Source organism: Rutidosis leptorrhynchoides, unplaced genomic scaffold, assembly GCF_046630445.1.
Source record: "Rutidosis leptorrhynchoides isolate AG116_Rl617_1_P2 unplaced genomic scaffold, CSIRO_AGI_Rlap_v1 contig392, whole genome shotgun sequence".
Taxonomy (NCBI): domain Eukaryota; kingdom Viridiplantae; phylum Streptophyta; class Magnoliopsida; order Asterales; family Asteraceae; genus Rutidosis; species Rutidosis leptorrhynchoides.
This window is the reverse complement of record NW_027266627.1, coordinates 53684-71831: the sequence shown is the minus strand read 5'-3', so window position 1 is coordinate 71831 and position 18148 is coordinate 53684. Positions and strand designations below refer to the sequence as shown.

General features: G+C 36.4%; 3 protein-coding genes and 2 pseudogenes across 3 annotated transcripts; 2 read left to right on the top strand and 3 right to left on the bottom strand.

The window, feature by feature from the left end:
• Positions 1–23: 23 nt before the first annotated feature.
• LOC139883406 (uncharacterized) lies at positions 24–396 on the bottom strand (the record flags this gene model as incomplete). Its single annotated transcript, XM_071867584.1, has 1 exon — positions 24–396. A coding segment is annotated over exon 1 (373 nt), but the record flags the coding sequence as incomplete, so codon positions are not given.
• A 4522-nt stretch (positions 397–4918) lies between these two features.
• On the bottom strand, positions 4919–6496 carry LOC139883405 (plant-specific TFIIB-related protein PTF2-like). Its single transcript, XM_071867583.1, has one exon. The coding sequence runs from the start codon at positions 6494–6496 to the stop codon at positions 4919–4921; it is 1578 nt and encodes a 525-aa protein (XP_071723684.1).
• Positions 6497–10978: 4482 nt separating this feature from the next.
• On the bottom strand, positions 10979–12105 carry LOC139883404 (transcription factor MYB61-like). The gene is made up of 3 exons (XM_071867582.1): positions 11973–12105; positions 11760–11889; positions 10979–11570 (listed from the first exon to the last, which is right to left on the bottom strand). The coding sequence occupies exons 1-3, from the start codon at positions 12103–12105 to the stop codon at positions 10979–10981; spliced, it is 855 nt and encodes a 284-aa protein (XP_071723683.1).
• A 2002-nt stretch (positions 12106–14107) lies between these two features.
• Positions 14108–16458, top strand: LOC139883403 (histone deacetylase 6-like; annotated as a pseudogene).
• Positions 16459–16848: 390 nt separating this feature from the next.
• LOC139883402 (uncharacterized) lies at positions 16849–17833 on the top strand (annotated as a pseudogene).
• Positions 17834–18148: the final 315 nt, after the last annotated feature.

The window sequence follows — 18148 nt, the reverse complement described above, 5'->3', positions numbered from 1 at the left end:
GATTTTGAGTGCTTTACACTCACATTTTATTGCACACTCACACTCAGGGATAGGTCTCAAATCATCAAATTCATCCCACAATGTTCTCATTTTGGTGTAGTAATCTGAGACATTGAGGTCACCTTGTTTGAGCAGATAGATTTCCTCCCGAACATCAGAGATTATGGAGAAATCAGTCTTTGAAAATCTGCCTTGCAAGTCTCTCCACATGTCATGTGCAGTGTTGAATCTGGAGATGGATGGCCGGATTGAAGGAGACACTGAGTTCATCAACCAACAAGAGACAATTATATTGCATCTGTCCCAGTCAGAGAAGGTTTGATCATCTTCTTGTGGCTTCTTGATTTTTCCATTCACAAAATTGAATTTCACCTTAGATCTAAGTGCAATTATCATGGATCTCGATCAGGTGTGGTAATTGTTGGTGTTTAGGAGAGGGGAAACCAGACATGTTTTTGAGGAGGTAATATCAGACATGTTTTTGAGGTAAAAGATTTTGATTTTGATTTTGAAGTGAGGGTTGATATGAATTCAAGTTAGCTGTAAACAAGAAACTCTCAATTGGCTCTAGATACCATATTGAACTTAGAAAACCAAAAGGATTGAGAGAATGCTTTTGTTTTGCAATAACTTGAACTTTCTTATTGCTTTGTTGTTATATTTATATTACAAATCCTATAATGATGGAAACTATTAAAATAAGCATTAGTACAAAAAATAATCTAATCTAAGTCCATACTTATCCCATCTGATTACAATCAAACCATACTTAGTATGGTATGGCCATGCTTTGATTGACTTGAGCTTGATAGTCTTAATCATGCCCATGCTTGCGTTGGAAGAAGGAGAAGACGTTGGCTTGCAACACAAGCAACAGCTGAGTGGGATTCGGTTTAGGCTAGCACACATGACGGAGCCTTGGGCCGAGATGAAGCGCGAGGCTCATTGGCACAGAAGAAGCAAAACGTTGCGTTTCACCCACGAGCAGCAGATATGCAAAACACAAGAATCCATGCCATTTCGTCTCTTCTCTCTAACGGTCATAAAGGATTCAAAATGAAATCCCTAATTCCCAAATCAATATTCTTCATCTTCTTCTTCCTTCCTTCTGCACCAAATTTCAACAGTTAGAACGGTTCTTTTCTTTCTCTTAGGAAATCTTTTGTAGCCTCTTCAATTCCCATCTCCTCATAACAATTGGATAGACAATCAAAATAAAATATAATAAAATCTGAAAGAAAATTATTTATTGGCTTTGTTCGGTAGAATTTGAGTTAGGAATGTGAAAGAAAAACTACTTGGATAGGAAAATATATTGGCTTCTCGGCCTCTAGCGAACGTCGATCACCGTGATATTGTTCACAACTCTAGTTAACTTAATTTTACGGAATAGAAGTTTGTAGTAAGAAGAAGGGTTTTTCGAGAGGAAGAAGATATAAAGCATTAGTAGGCTAGTTTAGTTTGTTCACGACTTGTAGGCTGGTTCAGAGCATGATGTTACCTAGTTGTACCCTTATTCGGTTATCCTGATAAAAAGTTGTAGCCTTATTCAAAGCTGACCGAGTTGTAAACTTATTAACATAATTCCGAGTTGTAGTTTCATTCAAATATGACCGAGTTGTAGCCTTATTAAAGTCATACCGACTTGTACTAGTCTTAATCATGACAGAGTTGTAGGTTCCGAGTTGTAGGCTTGCTAACATCATACCGACTTATTTAGGCTTAATCAAAGCAATCCGAGTTGTGGCCTTTTTAACATCATACATATATGTAATTGGTACTATATACTCCCTTCAGCCTTAAAGGATTGCGTAATGAAAGTTGCGAAATAATGAATGACAGAAAAAAAGATGCATATCTAACTATCATTTATTATTCTAAAATCGTAAATGATAATGTAAATGGAATCATTATTGAAATTAATACAATAATAATACCAAAAAAATAATTTATATATGTCTAGATTTCATAAAACAATAATTGAAATAAACTAAAACAAAATTCATTTCTCGACACCTAGAGTGTGGACAGGGGGAGTAAAATGCAGCCCAAATTTATATCGGCCCATTTCATCATTTAAATTAAAATGATTTTTTTTTTTTTTTAAGTTAAATTAAAATGAAATTGCCTTTTGAAATTCCTCACATTTATCTTTCTTCACCGACTCACTCAGCGGCTCTTCAATTCATATACTGTCAACTCATACATTTTTCATCATCTCCTTCCTTCATTAATGCAGAAACACAAACAAACCCTAACATTTTAACACTCTCTTCTTTCTCGGAGACGATGTCTTCATCTCGATTACCTAATATTAAGCCTGAATTCGATACTCCACAGCAAAATGAAGAGCAGCAGGACGACAACAATGAAGTTAAGAATTCTCAACGCATACTCAAAGCCTTGTCGGACCTATTTGACGCTGGAGATAAGTACAAGAGCAATATTCAAGCTCTGAAAGATTCGAACGACGCCCTGAAACAACATTATGAATGTGAGAAGGCGCACAGGAAGAGGATGGAAAGTGAGCTTGCTGAGAAGACTGACCGAATTGGAGCCTTGATTGATCAAATCAATCGAGAGAAGGAAAATGCTGCAAATCTGGAGAAGACGATTGAGCTACTGAAGATAGAGAACGGCAAGTATAGGGACATTGAGGCTGAAAAGGAGAAAGCCATGGCTGAGGCGCTCTATTGGAAGAAGAGATTTACTCAATTTGAAGAGCGTCTCTCCAGTTTGGAAGCTCAAGTGTTAGAGCAAGAAAAAAACCTAGGCTTGGTCGAGGAAGATCCTCCTCCTCCTCCAACTATAGGTATAATTATTTAATTTAAGTCTTTCAAAATGCATAATGGAATCAATACTACTACTACTACTGCATTACTTCTTTCTGTTTTTGTCAATTCTTACAGACCTGTCTGAGGATGATCAGTCTAATCCGCCCGCTGGAGGTAATGAATTCCTTACCTTTCGTATGAATTGAGTGTTGAAATGGATGGAACCTCAATTTTACTACTGCATAACTTGTTTCCTGCTATTAAATTTGTATGTGAGTGGTCCTGGCAAGTTTTAATGAAGTCATCAGCTCTTTAAGTATATATTCTTAAATATATCCTGTTGTGGGCCAGCTTCAAGATGGTAATATTGGTTATAATGGTCAAGGAGGAAAGACCGTGAGCTTGGGGTTTTTTTTTTTAACATTGTCGTGTAATGTGCTTTCTTCGATTGATGATAGCTGTGAGAGTGGAGTATAGTTCTTTGAATAGGTTACTTTTTAGATTACTATGCATTTTCCCTTGTAAAGTATTGGCATATCCTAATTGATATCAAGCACTTTTTTTAAGTTTTGTAATTTGATTCTACCACTTTTTATTAACACTGGCTTTAATTTGTTGTCAGCTGGTGCGGGCCTGCTGGCCAGAGATGATGTCATCATCCTGGATAGTGATGATGACGACGAGTCTCCGGTGCAAGTATTGAACTCAAGGGAAAAGGAGCTTGCTAGTGAAATGCAGGGAGACGGTCTACGTGAGGCAAAGTGTCCAGTCGAGGGCTTTACTCTTAAAAGGAAGTTACCTTCACTTGAGAAAACAAATGAGCAGAATGGTAATCTTGATGCCGAAAATAATGTTGGTAAAAATGACAGATCTAAGATTCAGAAGTCTCTAACAGATGTGCCTTCTTCAACTGGAAGCACCAATGATGCTGAGAATGTCAACTGTACTCATCAATCAAAGGAGAAGGATTCACATTGTATTCCCTTGAACGATTGCTCTGATTTGGACGATAGTACATGCTTCTCGGACTCTGAGGATGATGGTGTGTTTTCTAAGTTTCCGCCCATTAGCCATACAAAGAAGAGTAACACATGGGCAACACAGGAAGAAATGGGACTTGTCATTGAGAGCGATGATGAACTTGCTTTAAAAGCTATTTGTGCTCTCTATAAGAAGCATTTGTTCTTGAAGAATGTGGTGTGCCAGGCCATCCCTGGACTTAGCAGTGCCGATTCACTACGGTAAAACACAGCCTCTTATTTAACATCCTAGCTCCTAGTTTGAGACAAATTAACCGCCTTTTAAAAATACATGTGTTTAATTGAATCCGATATCTCTTCTATTATTCTATATGATTGGTCTACTGCTAATGCCAATTTCATTCTTTCATCTTGGTTGTTGGTTCCAGGGGCAATAAACTGGGTGAATTTCTGATTGATGGCAATTCAGAAGGGAAATTGATGAAAACTGTGGATGAGTTGGTGAAGCGCGACCGAAATGGTTTGGTGGACAGCAAGCGACTTGTCAGAATGCTCTTACCTCAGCTTTTTGAGATGTATGAGAAAGAAGGAGATTTGTTGTTCCATCCTTGATAAGAGGTAGTGTTTAGTTTTAAGTATTTAGTAGAATATAACTGTAGCTAGCTAGTTCTAACTAAGTTTAGAAGCTTAAACTGTGATCATGATCATCTTCAGATGTATGACCCTTTTGTAACTATGCCCAAAATGGGATGTAAAAATATTATATGTATGTATATGGACAGAGAAGGAAAGATATTATCTAACTTATAAGATATATCTTGCTAAAGAAATGACTAAATTCTGCTTCTTAACAAGTACTAATATATCAGCTTAGCAGTAACTGACTGTTGTCGGTTGATAGTGGTCCTCCATCGCAATCGATAATTAAAAAATGAAGGTGCAAATTTGTAACAGATTACACAATGAATTTTATAATTTTTTCTGAGCAATTCCGGCGGATAAATAGTTCAAGATGAACAATTCTGTCCAACTCATTTCAAATTCCACAAAAGATTTCGAATGATATCCTAGCTATAAGCCTATAACTGAGAACTAATGACATTTGGTAGCTATATTCTATCAGCAAGGCATTCGAGTTTGACGACCTCTATCTCAGCAAATCCCTCAATTGAATACGTGCAAGTCCAGTAACACATGATAATGGCCGTTTTCGATTTCTTCTTCCTTGACCTGATGGAGAAGGAGAGTCTCGATGACTAAATCGTCCCAATCAATATCACCATCCTTCTTCCTTCGTCGTTTCTTCTTCTTTACATTACCCTCATTGTCAGAATAGCAAGAAATGTCACTATCATTATTCAACGAATGCATGATCTTACCAATGCGGCATTTAGCAGCTCTTATCTTTTCCCTTCTCGCCTGCCTCTCTGTGCAACCTCTAACAAATGACAAAGGCATAGGATCTAACCCAACATTTTTCTCCATTATGTCTTTTAACAGAAGCTTCTTGCTCAGTTCTGATTTTCCATTCCACCAATCAGTATAATTAGGAACCTCAAATCCCCTCCCTTTCTTTGTCCGAAACTTTTCGCTCTCAGCCACGTGCAACTTAGAATCAACTTCATCAGCAAAATTTCTATAAATCATTGCCAAGCACTCATGCGAAATCTCAAGCCTACCAATATCACCACCCTCTAACCAAGGAACGATGTCTCTATTATCAATATCGAAATATCGAGCATCGTTCTCTTCTTTTTCTTCTTCTTCGCCATATTCAACATCTTTTCTCACACACAAGTTCAGTACCTCGTCCATGTCAAAACCAACAGTAAGCTCCATACTCTCCCCTTTGCCTACCTTTTCCATTGATTTCAACTCCATATAGCTTATGACAGATGCTGCATTCTTGACAATGTTTTTCACGTTCAGATCCTTCCCCCAAGGCAAAACCTTTGCAACCTCAACGAGCTTTATTAAAATCTCATTGTACCTCTGCTTACAAGTTCCCACCGCCGAATGCACCTCCTTGGCCAAATCTTCGATCCTACACCCATTTACGCCATTAATCTCCGCCACAAAGAGTAAGACGGCCGCCACCATGGGCCCCGGTCGCCTCCCAGTCGTTAGAAACCATTTAATGGCACAATTCATCATAAAACTACCATGTTTCCTTATCATTTTCATCTTATCCCTATCCAAATTCCGAAAACGCGGCGAGTTACTCAACGTTTTCTCAAAGAACATGACAATATCAAATTCAGGCAATTTCAAACAAATATGATCAACAACTCGATTAACCATTCTACCAATTACATACAAATCTTTCCCAATAACATTTTCAATTTCACACAAGGGTAAAACCATACGATCCCTCCTCATAACAACATAAGAACATGCACCAATCAACACACTAAACCATTCTCCTAATCCAAATTCACCATCAGTAATTTTGCTAATCAAAGTCTTAATCTCAGCAGTCGTGGAGGGACTCAAATTGAGCCTAAAAGTTATGTCGTCAATTGTTTTGTTGGCTTCGAAAATCTTTTTATCTTTGTAATTAAGAACAGAGCCCCTACCCGATGATCCGACATGGATCCTGTTTCCTTTCTCGCTGGTAACGCCGCCGAAGTAGGCTTGTAAGTTGTCGGCGGCATCTTGCACGAAACCGCATGAGGAACATAAGGTGTAGCCTGTGTCGGCGTCTTGTGACAAACCCCTGGAGCCGCAAGACTTGCACGACATGGTCGGGTCGGGTCGGGTTGAGTTAGAGACGGAAAATCGTTGTCGCCAAAATCACGTTTAAACGCATTTAGCGATTCATCTGGTCTTCCATCAATCTGCAATTCTGCATATATCTACAGAGAGTCTATCACAGTGCTTAACAACGAAGAGAAGGATGTGTTGAAGAGACAGAATTTGTGGTAATAGCACTATTGGTATCTAAACTTTGTGAAAATATTAATTTACCCCCTGTACTTTGATACATTGCATATGGATACCTGAATTGACTATCGTTGCCCTTGGGCTGAAAAGAAAGTTGTATTTCAATTCATTGTAAAGATTATTATTGTCTAATTGGACTTGGAGGAACACTTGGTCAGTCAGGCTAGCTTACTATAGACAAGTATTTATGGCCCATCTTCAGTAACACTATATATGTAGGTGGCAAAAGTACTATACGATTACGAGTTGCGTGGAATTTGAAACTTTTTTTTTTCTGAACTATGAATTTAATTTTGCCTCGTATGAGTTATTATTATAGTCTGAGAATTGCTCTATTTTTTATTTTTTCTTTTTACGGAGGAGGAAAAATTATTATTAAAATTAAAATAGTCGAATCAAATTAGGTAAAATTATAAATATTATCGAAAATAATATCCATAACTTGAGTGCCGAACACTCTACTGCATGTAGTTATATAACTAGATTTTCCGATCACCGAAGAACAGAAAAATGTTTGGAAATTTCGATTAAACCGTCCTAATGTTGTCGGTCTCCAATATAGATGAACCGACACTTATAATATATAGCACGCACGTACGGTGCATGATTGGCTCTTAAATTCTAGAATATGGACGCAACTTCTCATTTACTATTTGCCATGTTTTGTGTATACGAAGGTAGTTGGCTCCTAAGAGACTAAGAAGAAGAAAAGACAATTTATGGTGAAGATATTAAAAAGAGCAACAACTTGACAATGACAAAGGTTAAAGCATGGGGCTTCAATTGCAACGCAAAAATTTGCTTCAACTCAACTCTAAAGCAACGAACCGCTCAATCAGAAACTGTCGAATGGGAAATGAATTACCACTATTAATGCACAAAGTCTAAGGTTAACCCACTAAATTTTAAGGCTTCCTTTCTACTTATGGATGCATTAATTAATTAGAGCAACTTCGCCTCCGGTTTAGTTAAGGATTTAAAAACACCATCACTCATTCACTCTCAAAGTCGCAACTTGTGACTATGGATATAAAAAATCAATTCATTATATAACTTACCGTCTTCTACATTGGTTTACTATGTTGACCGTCACAATTATAATTCATCATCTTTCATGTTGCTTTGCATAATGGACTGTCACAATTTTTATCGAAAACCGAATTTGAAAATCCTAAAAAGGAGAATTAATCAATTGTGGCCTGTTATGTGGCGATATTAATAGCAGTAGCTAGTAATTAAACTATAGGCTATCTCCACTTTATAAAGTTAGGGACCGAATTTAGGAATTCTTTCATATGTATATATGAATTGGCAGTTTGTGATTTGTCCTATAGATAGATGAATGGGGATATTGCTATAAACTGTAGATGTTTTGCCTTTCCCTGTTCCTAAATATTGATGTGCATATACAAGTGCACGAACTTTCCTGATGAATTGACAGTTGCTCGTGCGTTTATTGAATAGCAGTACCGATGCTAATTAGATTTATATGGAATACCATATCATATCAGTATGGAATGGATTACAACAAAATCCAGCTAAGCATTTGTTTTCTTGCGTTTGATCATTTCATGCAATGAGGGCAAGGAACTTATCTACTGTTTCTTAGACTTGCGAAGTATATATATGTATATACGCTGTATATATATACTATATAGTTTTGTTTTCGAGATTAATCGTCGTTCATAAAGTATACTCCCCCGCCTCTAAATACCTATAAGTAGAAGTTCATGAGTCTGAACTTTTCTATGCATTAGTGGATCAGAATCTGATCCAATGATTAAATTTTTTTATTTTTTTTGTGAGACTAAAACTTGACTTATTATGGATTAAATTTTAGATGGATAGCTTGTGATTGATTGATTAAAAAAAGAAATAATATTTCCATTCTTAATTAATTGTCATATTTTTAATATAAAATACATAAGAAATATGACACTTAACTAGAGTCGGAAGTAGTATAACTGTAACTTTTTTTTATTCAACCATTTTGGACTACATAAAACAAATAGTTCTCTATTCATCTCAAAAAATTTCAAAGAATTGCATCCAAATCGATCCTTTGATCTTGAGGATAAAAACTTCCCCAGATAATTATTAAGCCAACGGGCTTTGATTAACTGTAACTTTATTTTAATTAGGGTAAATATAACTGGTACTTGCTTGAAATAATGACATACTTTTACGTAGTATAATAGTAGTAACACCGACGACTGTTTTGTTAGCTACACAATTGAGCACCGACAATATGCGTACAGTTGTATTAATTTGAGTGGTTTGCCATCTCCTACACAAGATTAGTAGTTAACCAGTATATTTATCAGACCAGTGAAGCACAATGAACATGTTCATCAAAAAAAAAAAAAGCACAATCAACATATGTTACTGAATTTTAAAGTTATTGCCTATAAATTAATTAAAGTCTAATTATTAGGATATATGCATGAACAGCTACTCCAAAAGCTCTGGAAACATATTATTGGTTATTAAAATATTTTCTTGGCCACATTTCCATTATTATTATTTCTACAATAATGGATTGGAGAGTGAGAGGGAGAGATAGACTAGCCAGCCAATTTGAGACTTTTGGGAGGACTACAGACAGATATATGGAGTGGAGGGCCTTGCATGAGTGATTACATAAGCTGGATTCATCTATGTTATGCTGAGAAATCACATCTCAGAGATATGACTAACTTTCTTTATAAAGTTTGCCAGCTCTTCAAATTACATTACAATCTAAACATACCCCACTTCAGATCAACTTCAATATCATTTCTTGTACAAAAATCTATACAATAATTAGTGAAGATAATACTTGTTTAAAACAGTATTGACAAACATTAATAAGCTCGTGTTAAATTCAAATCAGAAAAGACTTGCTAGCTAGATCAGATGTATCGTATCATGTATGTCTGGTAAGTTTTTCTCTCCTCCTACAAGCCTTTTACTATAGCCATGTCATAAAATTGCACTGTACATAATTGCATCTAATTACTTAATCATGGTCATTAGTTAGACAACATGGAAAGATTATGACCACACAAATAACACTTTTGAATTAATCATGGTCATTAGCTGGCGGAACTTTCCAATGCCACCTTTTCACAAAGAAGTCAAACTAAATTTGCAACAAAATATAGTTACAACAATAATGACAGATGAATAGTAAGTAGTATTTAGTTTTAAAATTTTTTTATGATAAAAAAGTAGTATTAAGTTGACTATTGACATAATTAATCTATCAATTTTTCTTTGGTACACTAGTTCTTCAAATTAACTTGACTAAGGTTTATAATTACAGTACTTACTTAAGACTCCAACTTCGTTCTAATTATAATGACCCCTCTTATAATTTGTCAAATTAAGAGATTTACGTGCATAAATAGTGCCTCACCGGAAGGTGAACTACCGAAATTAAACCCTAAACCTTTTGTAGCTTTACTTCCGCCTTGCGATCGATATTGTCATGCTTTCTTTCGTAAAGTTGAGTCATTGAGGATCTTACCAAATATATCAATAGCTTTATTTAATTTGGAACTATGAACTTCATCTACATATTACCGACAATTGGTATGATTCAACTCAGCCACTTATTTTATTTTTTATTTTTTTGATAAAGGAGGATCTTTATTAAACAATTTAAAATTTATGGTGGCCGAATCGAAACGTGTCAGCTGTCTGTCATTTCCAGATTAAAATCTAGTCTTTCAAATTAGGAAACTCGAAAGCCAAAAACCATAAGTATTACAGGTTAGGACCGTCCACGTTTGACTACTGTAAGTTTTTACGATACCTCAACCGTTAGAGAAGTCAAGAACTACGCTAAAATTGGATACATGCCATATTTAATAAATCTAAAAAGTCAACAACCAGCGCCATAGCAAAATAACAATAATGTATTTTTCAATTATATTAATAAGAATTTTCCTCCTCTAATGAAAAAAAAAATCAAAATTAAATATATTTTTCAAACCTCTTCACGAAGTTTAACTCTTTCAATCAAATGTAATAAACAATAATGTATCCACTCTACACAATTAGCTAAAAAAAGACCAAAAAAGTCCAAATAAAAACCTATCCGGAGCTAAAAGTCTCTTCCTAGAGCTGTTCCAAGGAAAAGAAGAGCCACATCAAACCTTAATCAGTAGCACTTTCTTTCTACTATATCATTATCAACATCAGTGTTTATGAATTTGTTTAGACAAATATAGTATATGGAGACTCTGTGTCTGTGTGCAAAACAAAGGCATATACATAAATATACATTCATTAATTAATTCATATCTGATGGAAGCAGTCAAAATGCTCTGATAGAAACATCAATGGATAGCTACTGAAATCAACCGAACTTTGAGATTGACTGATCTCCCCTTGTTGCCAACAACAATCAGATTTGGATATATTTTCCGATTTTACTTGAGAATGAACGATTTCGTGATCATTCAAATCGTCCCACGAGAAATGTCCTGTCAAATTGTTGTTTGAGCTATTGCTTGAACTTTCATTGAAAACAAAATTAGGACTAATGTTGGAATTATTATCCGAACCGGCAGAGATATTTCCTTGATCATAATTGGTTGAGAATGAAAACTCTGAATTCGCCTCGAACCGATTCGGATCAATTGGATCCATTTCCACCTGGAATCCTGATTCATAGGATATTAGATCAAATACAGCTGGTAATGAAAAATTATCTGGAGAATTCTGAATATCTTCTTCTTTGACTTGATCAACATTGCTAATTACTAATGGCTTGTGTGTTGTTGGATCAATGCCTTGTTTCAGAAGCTTCTTCTTTAAACAAGAATTCCAAAAGTTTTTAATCTCATTGTCAGTTCTTCCTGGCAACTTAGCCGCAATTTGAGCCCACCTGCAATTTTATAATCCCCAAATAGTATTAAAACCATATGATAAATTGATAATATCCATAAATATATAAATTAATGTTCTGTAAATACTCTGTAAAATCTACCCATTCGTCTCAAAAAACACGATGTTTTTTATTGGTAGTTTTTTTCATATTTTGAGACGAATGTAATATTTAATATTTATATAGTACCTGTTGCCAAGAACTTGATGAAGATTGATAATGAGATCTTCTTCTTGTTGAGAGAACATTCCTCTCTTAAGGTCAGGTCTCAAGTAATTTATCCATCTCAATCTACAACTCTTTCCACACCTTTGCAAACCTGATCAAAACATTATATTAAAAATGAAATCTTTAAATTTGTAAGCATTATTAATTAGACAATAATTAAAATAATTTAATTACCAGCAAGTTTAGGAATGGAACTCCAGCAACCGACACCAAATTGAGTTATGTAATTGTATAGTTTCTCATCTTCTTCAGGAGACCATAACCCTTTCCTTAACTTTTGCTTCACGCAACAAGAATGACGTCCCATTCTTGAAGAATGAAGATTTCTGAAAATCTCAGTTTGTTTTTAAAACAAAGAGAGAGTGTGCTAGAAGGAAAAATCTATGGACTATGATGAGAGACAGGGTGGGGTTTATAAATAATATGTTTATGGCGGTGGAAATATCAAAGAATTATTTTTAAGGATTAAAATCATACTTAGAGTTGTAGTTAGAGAGAGAGCTAAAGAGGAAGATAAAGCAAATCTAGTGGGAATTACGCAAATCTAGTGATGCTTATTACTTGATTGATTTTTAAGACTCTTCTTTTTTTTTTTTTAGAAATTATTATCAGTACAGTCTTAAAATGGGAATGACCTTATAAACGTGACTAAATTAAAAATAAAACAAAAAATTAGTGCAAGTTTCACATCCTGTCCATAAAAACGTTTCCATAAGTCTTTTTCTTCAAAGGGTCGTCAAATGTCAACGTCGGAGCGTTGAAGATTGAAGACTAAAAACATAATACTCCGTTGTAAACGTTAAAGTCGCCGTTAGTTTATGCCTGAAAAGTCGAATATACCCTTCGCAGATAACAACAGTATTTAGCTTCTCGATCTTGCTTACCTTTCAACACTCTGCATCTCCTATCTCCCATTCTCCAAGTCGAAGAAACCAATCCATGAATAAAAAAAAAATCTTTCATCTCCCAAACTATAATATATGACTATAACTAATAAGATTACTACTCACAATCCATACTTAATTCTGAAAAGAACAAAATTAACTAAGAAAAAAGAATGTGTTAGTGATTATGCTCTAGATTATTAGGGACCTTATCGTTAGTTATATTTTTGTTAATAAAAGATGTTTATTATATATACTTCATCCGTCTTGTAATATATGATTTTCTATACTTTTCATTTTATCTCAAAATAGATGATTTTTATGTCTAATTTTGATCAAAATATGTCAAATTTTTTCTTTTACATTGTCTTTTGCGTCGATAGCTTAAAACACATACATTGTGAAATGGAGGGATATAATATTGTTTATATAATTATATACTACATATAATGTTCCCTAATTATATATCTAGAATATGATTATACGTGATATAATATTAGTACACATTTGATCGATAATTATAGTATAATTATGTGTATGAAAGGATTATAATAAAATATTAAAAGGTCAATAGAGAAATTCATTCTATATTATTTCGATGATTATAATATCTTGTTAAAAGTTCTCGGCCTATGATTTAAGAAGAGCCAGTTTTAATTAGTTGGACTTGGGCCGGATATAATATTTCGTCCAAGATTCAATAATGATAGTCTATTGAATCACTTCACATAAATAGATTATCGTAAATACGCTAGGGTTAGCTTAAAGCCCATATGTTATGTCAACGTTTCACTATAAAAAGAAGCGTTCAAGTCGTATTAGAGTTTAAACACAATTCGACTCTATAAAGCGGCACTAATTCATTTTTGCAAGGAAGGAAGTTTCTGTTACTTATATTTTTTTTTTATAAATTCTTAATACAATCTATTCATATCCTCAAATTTCGTTCTCTCAATAATCGAACTCACGACTCTCGTAAAGAGACAAATGCCATAATCGTTGGACCATGTCCTGATTGGCTTTCTGTTACTTATATCGATTATGTATGATGATTGAATCATATGAAATTCCCAACAGAATGAATTATGATGAATTAACTATGGCAGTCACAGTCTTCACCGAGAGGGAAAAGAATTATTTAGAAGCGGTAAACTGTTGGCAGACTAAAAACTACAGGGGGTAAATACAAGTTTCGAAACATAAGGGGTTAAATTGTAGAATTTGCTTCAATGAAGGGGGTCTCCTCGTAATTTATCCTAAAAACAATGCGTATGAGAAAGAAAGAAAAAACGCTCCTATAAGAATTAAAAAATACTCATTTTGACCCATCACTTCAGGAGAGTAGACTATTCAATTACCACCTCGTTCGTGTCGGCTGTCTCTATTTCGTGTCTCTATATTCCCTCGTTTGTTTGTTAACTAACCATGTCTGACACCACTGCCTGCATTGATATCGGAACGAGCGGCGCGTCGCTCCCTTCCGGCTCTGACGGGACAAAACACCGCGTCAGTTACTTCTACGAGCCAACAATCGGCGACTATTACTACGGCCAGGGCCACCCTATGAAACCCCATAGAATCCGTATGGCACACGACCTCGTCCTCCACTACGACCTCCACCGTCACTAGAAGATCAACCGCCCTTACCCTGCCTCCGTCGCCGATATGTGCCAATTCCACACCCAAGATTACGTCGACTTCCTGGCCTCCGTCTCCCCCGATAACTTGGCTGAACCCGCCTTTATCCGCCAGTTCAAGCGCTTCAGTGTCTGCGAAGACTGTCCCGTCTTCAACGATATCTTTGGCTTCTGCCAGGCCTCTGCTGGTGGCTCCATTGGCGCCGCCGTCAAGCTTAATCGAGGTGACACCGATATCGCGATCAATTGGGCTGGTGGTCTCCACCATGCCAAAAGGAGCGAAGCTTCTGGGTTCTGTTACGTTAATGATATCGTTCTTGGGATTCTCGAGCTGCTCAAAGCTCACAGGGTAACACCAATATTGCTCTTTCTTTTGTTTAATTATTACTATATACTCCTTGTTTGAAATGATTGACCATTGATTTTCACATTTTTAGTACATTGAACAAATGATAATAAATAGGTTGTTGTTTTTCTGTATTCGAGCAGCGCGTATTGTACGTGGATATTGATGTTCATCATGGGGATGGTGTGGAAGAAGCCTTTTACGTTACTGAGAGAGTCATGACCGTGTCCTTCCATAAGTTTGGTGACTTCTTTCCTGGGACTGGCCACATTTTGGATGTTGGATTTGGGAGAGGGAAGCATTATGCCCTCAACGTCCCTCTAAACAAAGGAATGGACGATGACAGTTTCCGTAGTCTTTTCCGGCCCATTATGAGGAAAACTATAGAAGTGTATCAGCCAGATGTGGTTGTTCTCCAGTGTGGAGCAGATTCCTTGACTGGTGATAGGTTGGGTTCCTTTAACTTATCCATTAAAGGCCACGCTGATTGCCTTCGTTTCCTCAGATCGTTTAACGTGCCACTGATGTTGTTGGGTGGTGGTGGTTACACCGTTGGCAATGTTGCTCGTTGCTGGTGCTATGAGGTCGTCATTTCACTATTTTGACCTTTTAAGTTCTTGGCAATTCCTACAAAATTATACGAGTTGGTTTTTTCTCATACACTTTGTTGCAGACAGCCGTTGCAGTTGGTGTAGAACCTGAAAACATGTTGCCTCACAGTGAATATTATGAGTATTTTGGCCCGCATTATAACCTTCACGTTGAGCCAAGCAACATGGTCAACTTAAACAAAGCTAGTGACTTGCAGATAATAAGGTAACTCACTTGATCTCTTTTACTGATATGCAGTTTAAGTTGCAGCTAGGCCTCTGATTCTTTTGATTCCTCTGGCTGGCTTACATCAGTCCTATTACTTTTCACACAGACTATGTTGGGATAATTCTGTTAGTGTTTGATTCCAAATATAGTACTGTAGTTATGTTCTTGAATATTCTTTTGAACTTTGTTCACTTAGATGTATACTTCTCTCCGGTATCTAAATAAGTGTATTTGAAATAGGATGTATTTTCATCCACTTAAGAGCATACTTGTTTTCATGTCTTTGTTTTCTGACAAACACATTTTTTTTTCTCAGAAATGTTATTCTCGAGCAACTCTCTAAAATAGGGCATGTCCCCAGTGTACAATTCCAAATGACACCGTCCACTATGGAAGTTCCGGAAGAGGCAAGTTGTCATATCTTCTGTTACTTCCTGGAATAATCACATTTGTAGCCTTGTTCTGTCTTGATCCCAATTAAAACATTTACTGTATGCAGGATGAGGAAGAGATGGATCCTATCAGAAAACCTCGCATTTGGGATGGTAATGTCTACTATAGGTCAGATTCAGATGAGAAATCTAGTTCTCAGCATTCAAGTTCTCGTGAGCTGCTGAAAAGTGATGAGAAGAGGTAACGTGTTGTAGTTTTACCAGTCTGAATACAAATCGAGGTCTTCAATTAACAATGCAAATACCTTGTTTAGTTGGTCAGCCATTGTCCTTTGCGTGGACTGTGGAATCCTCAAATCATCATACAGCCAACCAGAACTCCTTTTTTAATTGGGAGAAGAAAGATTGCTTGTGGCTTGAATTTTTGATTTGGTCAACAAGTGCTTGACTTATTCCCATTACTTTGCAGTCATGTCATGTGAAAACTTGTGATACAAGACCTTGTCATCACGGAATAATTTCACCTTCATCTGAGTTTTGATGTTTTGTTTACTTAGGATGAAGTGGTGGATAGCAATGTGATGGATAAGACGAAAGACAATCGACCGTCGGCATAGCGTGGTGGAGCAATAGTCAACCGTTAGCTTGTTCAGACAACAAAGCATATACATGCAAAAAATCAGTTATAGATTGCAAAGATAAGTCATTAGAGTCTGTATTTACTTTGTTAAAGGTTTTACGAATGTCTTGGATTTCAAATCCCCGTAATTCAATAGATGAATCAGACTATTTTAACGTTCTTTTTTTTTTTGGTGGCATGAAATCAGGACTCGTTCCTGTACAATTAAAAGTAAAGGACTCAATTCAGTAAATTGAATAAATACAAGGACCAAAAGAGTAGTCATCGCCATCCCTATATTTTAAAGCCGTTTCAAGTCGTCGCACAGAAAAGTGGTAACTGAGTGAGAGTCAATGGATCTAATTTCCCTCCAAATTCAACCTTCAAGTTTATATTATCCACTCCGAGTAACAAACACTGGATTCAATCCAAAACGAAGCAATCTGAATTTGAATTCAAAACCATCTCTTCCGATAATTGCCGCCACTTCTCCCCAACACCAACAATCCAGAAATCGGACCACCCAAGACGACGGCATCCCAATCGACGACGTCAAGATACTCGCCCAATTCAAATCCCGACACAATTACATTCGCGTTGTAGAAGTTTCCAGAAGAGCCGACCACCCATTCGCAGGCTCCAGGCTTCTTCTCTTAGATGGTCCAGGTAACATCCACAGTATTTCATTCCTCTTCAAGTCGCTCACCGGAACTTACTTCGACGTCTTCGCCACTCTACCTCCGATAATTCCGCCGGGGACCCATCGCCGTTTTTGGATTCGGAGCCGGCTCTGCAGCTCGTCTCATACTCGACACTTATCCCGATCATGAATTTGCGATCCACGGTTGGGAACTCGATCCTGCTGTTGTTTCAGTTGGGAGAGAGTTTTTCAAGCTTTCGAATCTCGAAAAGAAATACCCTGATAGGCTTTTTATCTACATCGGTAATGCTTTAAAAGCTAGCATTAGAGATAGGTTTTCCGGAATTTTGGTTGATTTGTTCAGCAGAGGGAGTCTACTGCCAGAGCTTGAAGATCCAAATACTTGGGAGATGATGAAGAAGAATTTAAAGAAACATGGACGGATTATGGTTAATGTTGGAGGAAGCTGTGTGGAGTCAGAGAATGCACATAGAGATGGGAAAGTCGTCATGGAAGCTACTTTGAAGGCAATGAAGAAAGTTTTTGGTGATGAGCTTTATGTTCTGAACCTTGGTAATAGAAAAGATGACAGCTCCATTGCGTTGACGGGTCCGTTGCCTGATCTTGATGGATGGAAGAAGGCAATCCCTAGACCTTTGAAATGCTACGTTGATATGTGGAAGCCATACAATGGTTAGCTAAGCTTCTCCAATTTGGTTGCACTCTTCCTGTTTGTATTTATTCCTGACCGAAGTCGAAATGTTTAGAATTGTTTACCGTTTCATATTATGTTGCTTCTCCAATTTGGTTGCACTCTTCCTGTTAGCATTGCATTGTACAAAAATTAGAAAGAAAAAAATATAAACTTTTAGGGATTAATCAGCACTGAGATGAAAATTTTGGGGTCTATTGCAAATTCTATATTACATTCAGCTTTGGATTCCATTTTCGATTAACTTTGAGGCGTGCTAAATCGACTCTGTTTCGGTTCAACACTGTTTCAACACTGACCG

Excerpts from the sequence above, each read along its gene's own strand:
- LOC139883405 (XM_071867583.1), bottom strand. The coding sequence starts at position 6,496 with ATGTCGTGCAAGTCTTGCGGCTCCAGGGGTTTGTCACAAGACGCCGAC.
- LOC139883404 (XM_071867582.1), bottom strand. The coding sequence starts at position 12,105 with ATGGGACGTCATTCTTGTTGCGTGAAGCAAAAGTTAAGGAAAGGGTTA. Across the intron at positions 11,890-11,972 it reads TTCCATTCCTAAACTTGCTG|GTTTGCAAAGGTGTGGAAAG; the intron begins GTAATTAAATTA and ends TGTTTTGATCAG. Across the intron at positions 11,571-11,759 it reads CATCAAGTTCTTGGCAACAG|GTGGGCTCAAATTGCGGCTA; the intron begins GTACTATATAAA and ends ATAAAATTGCAG.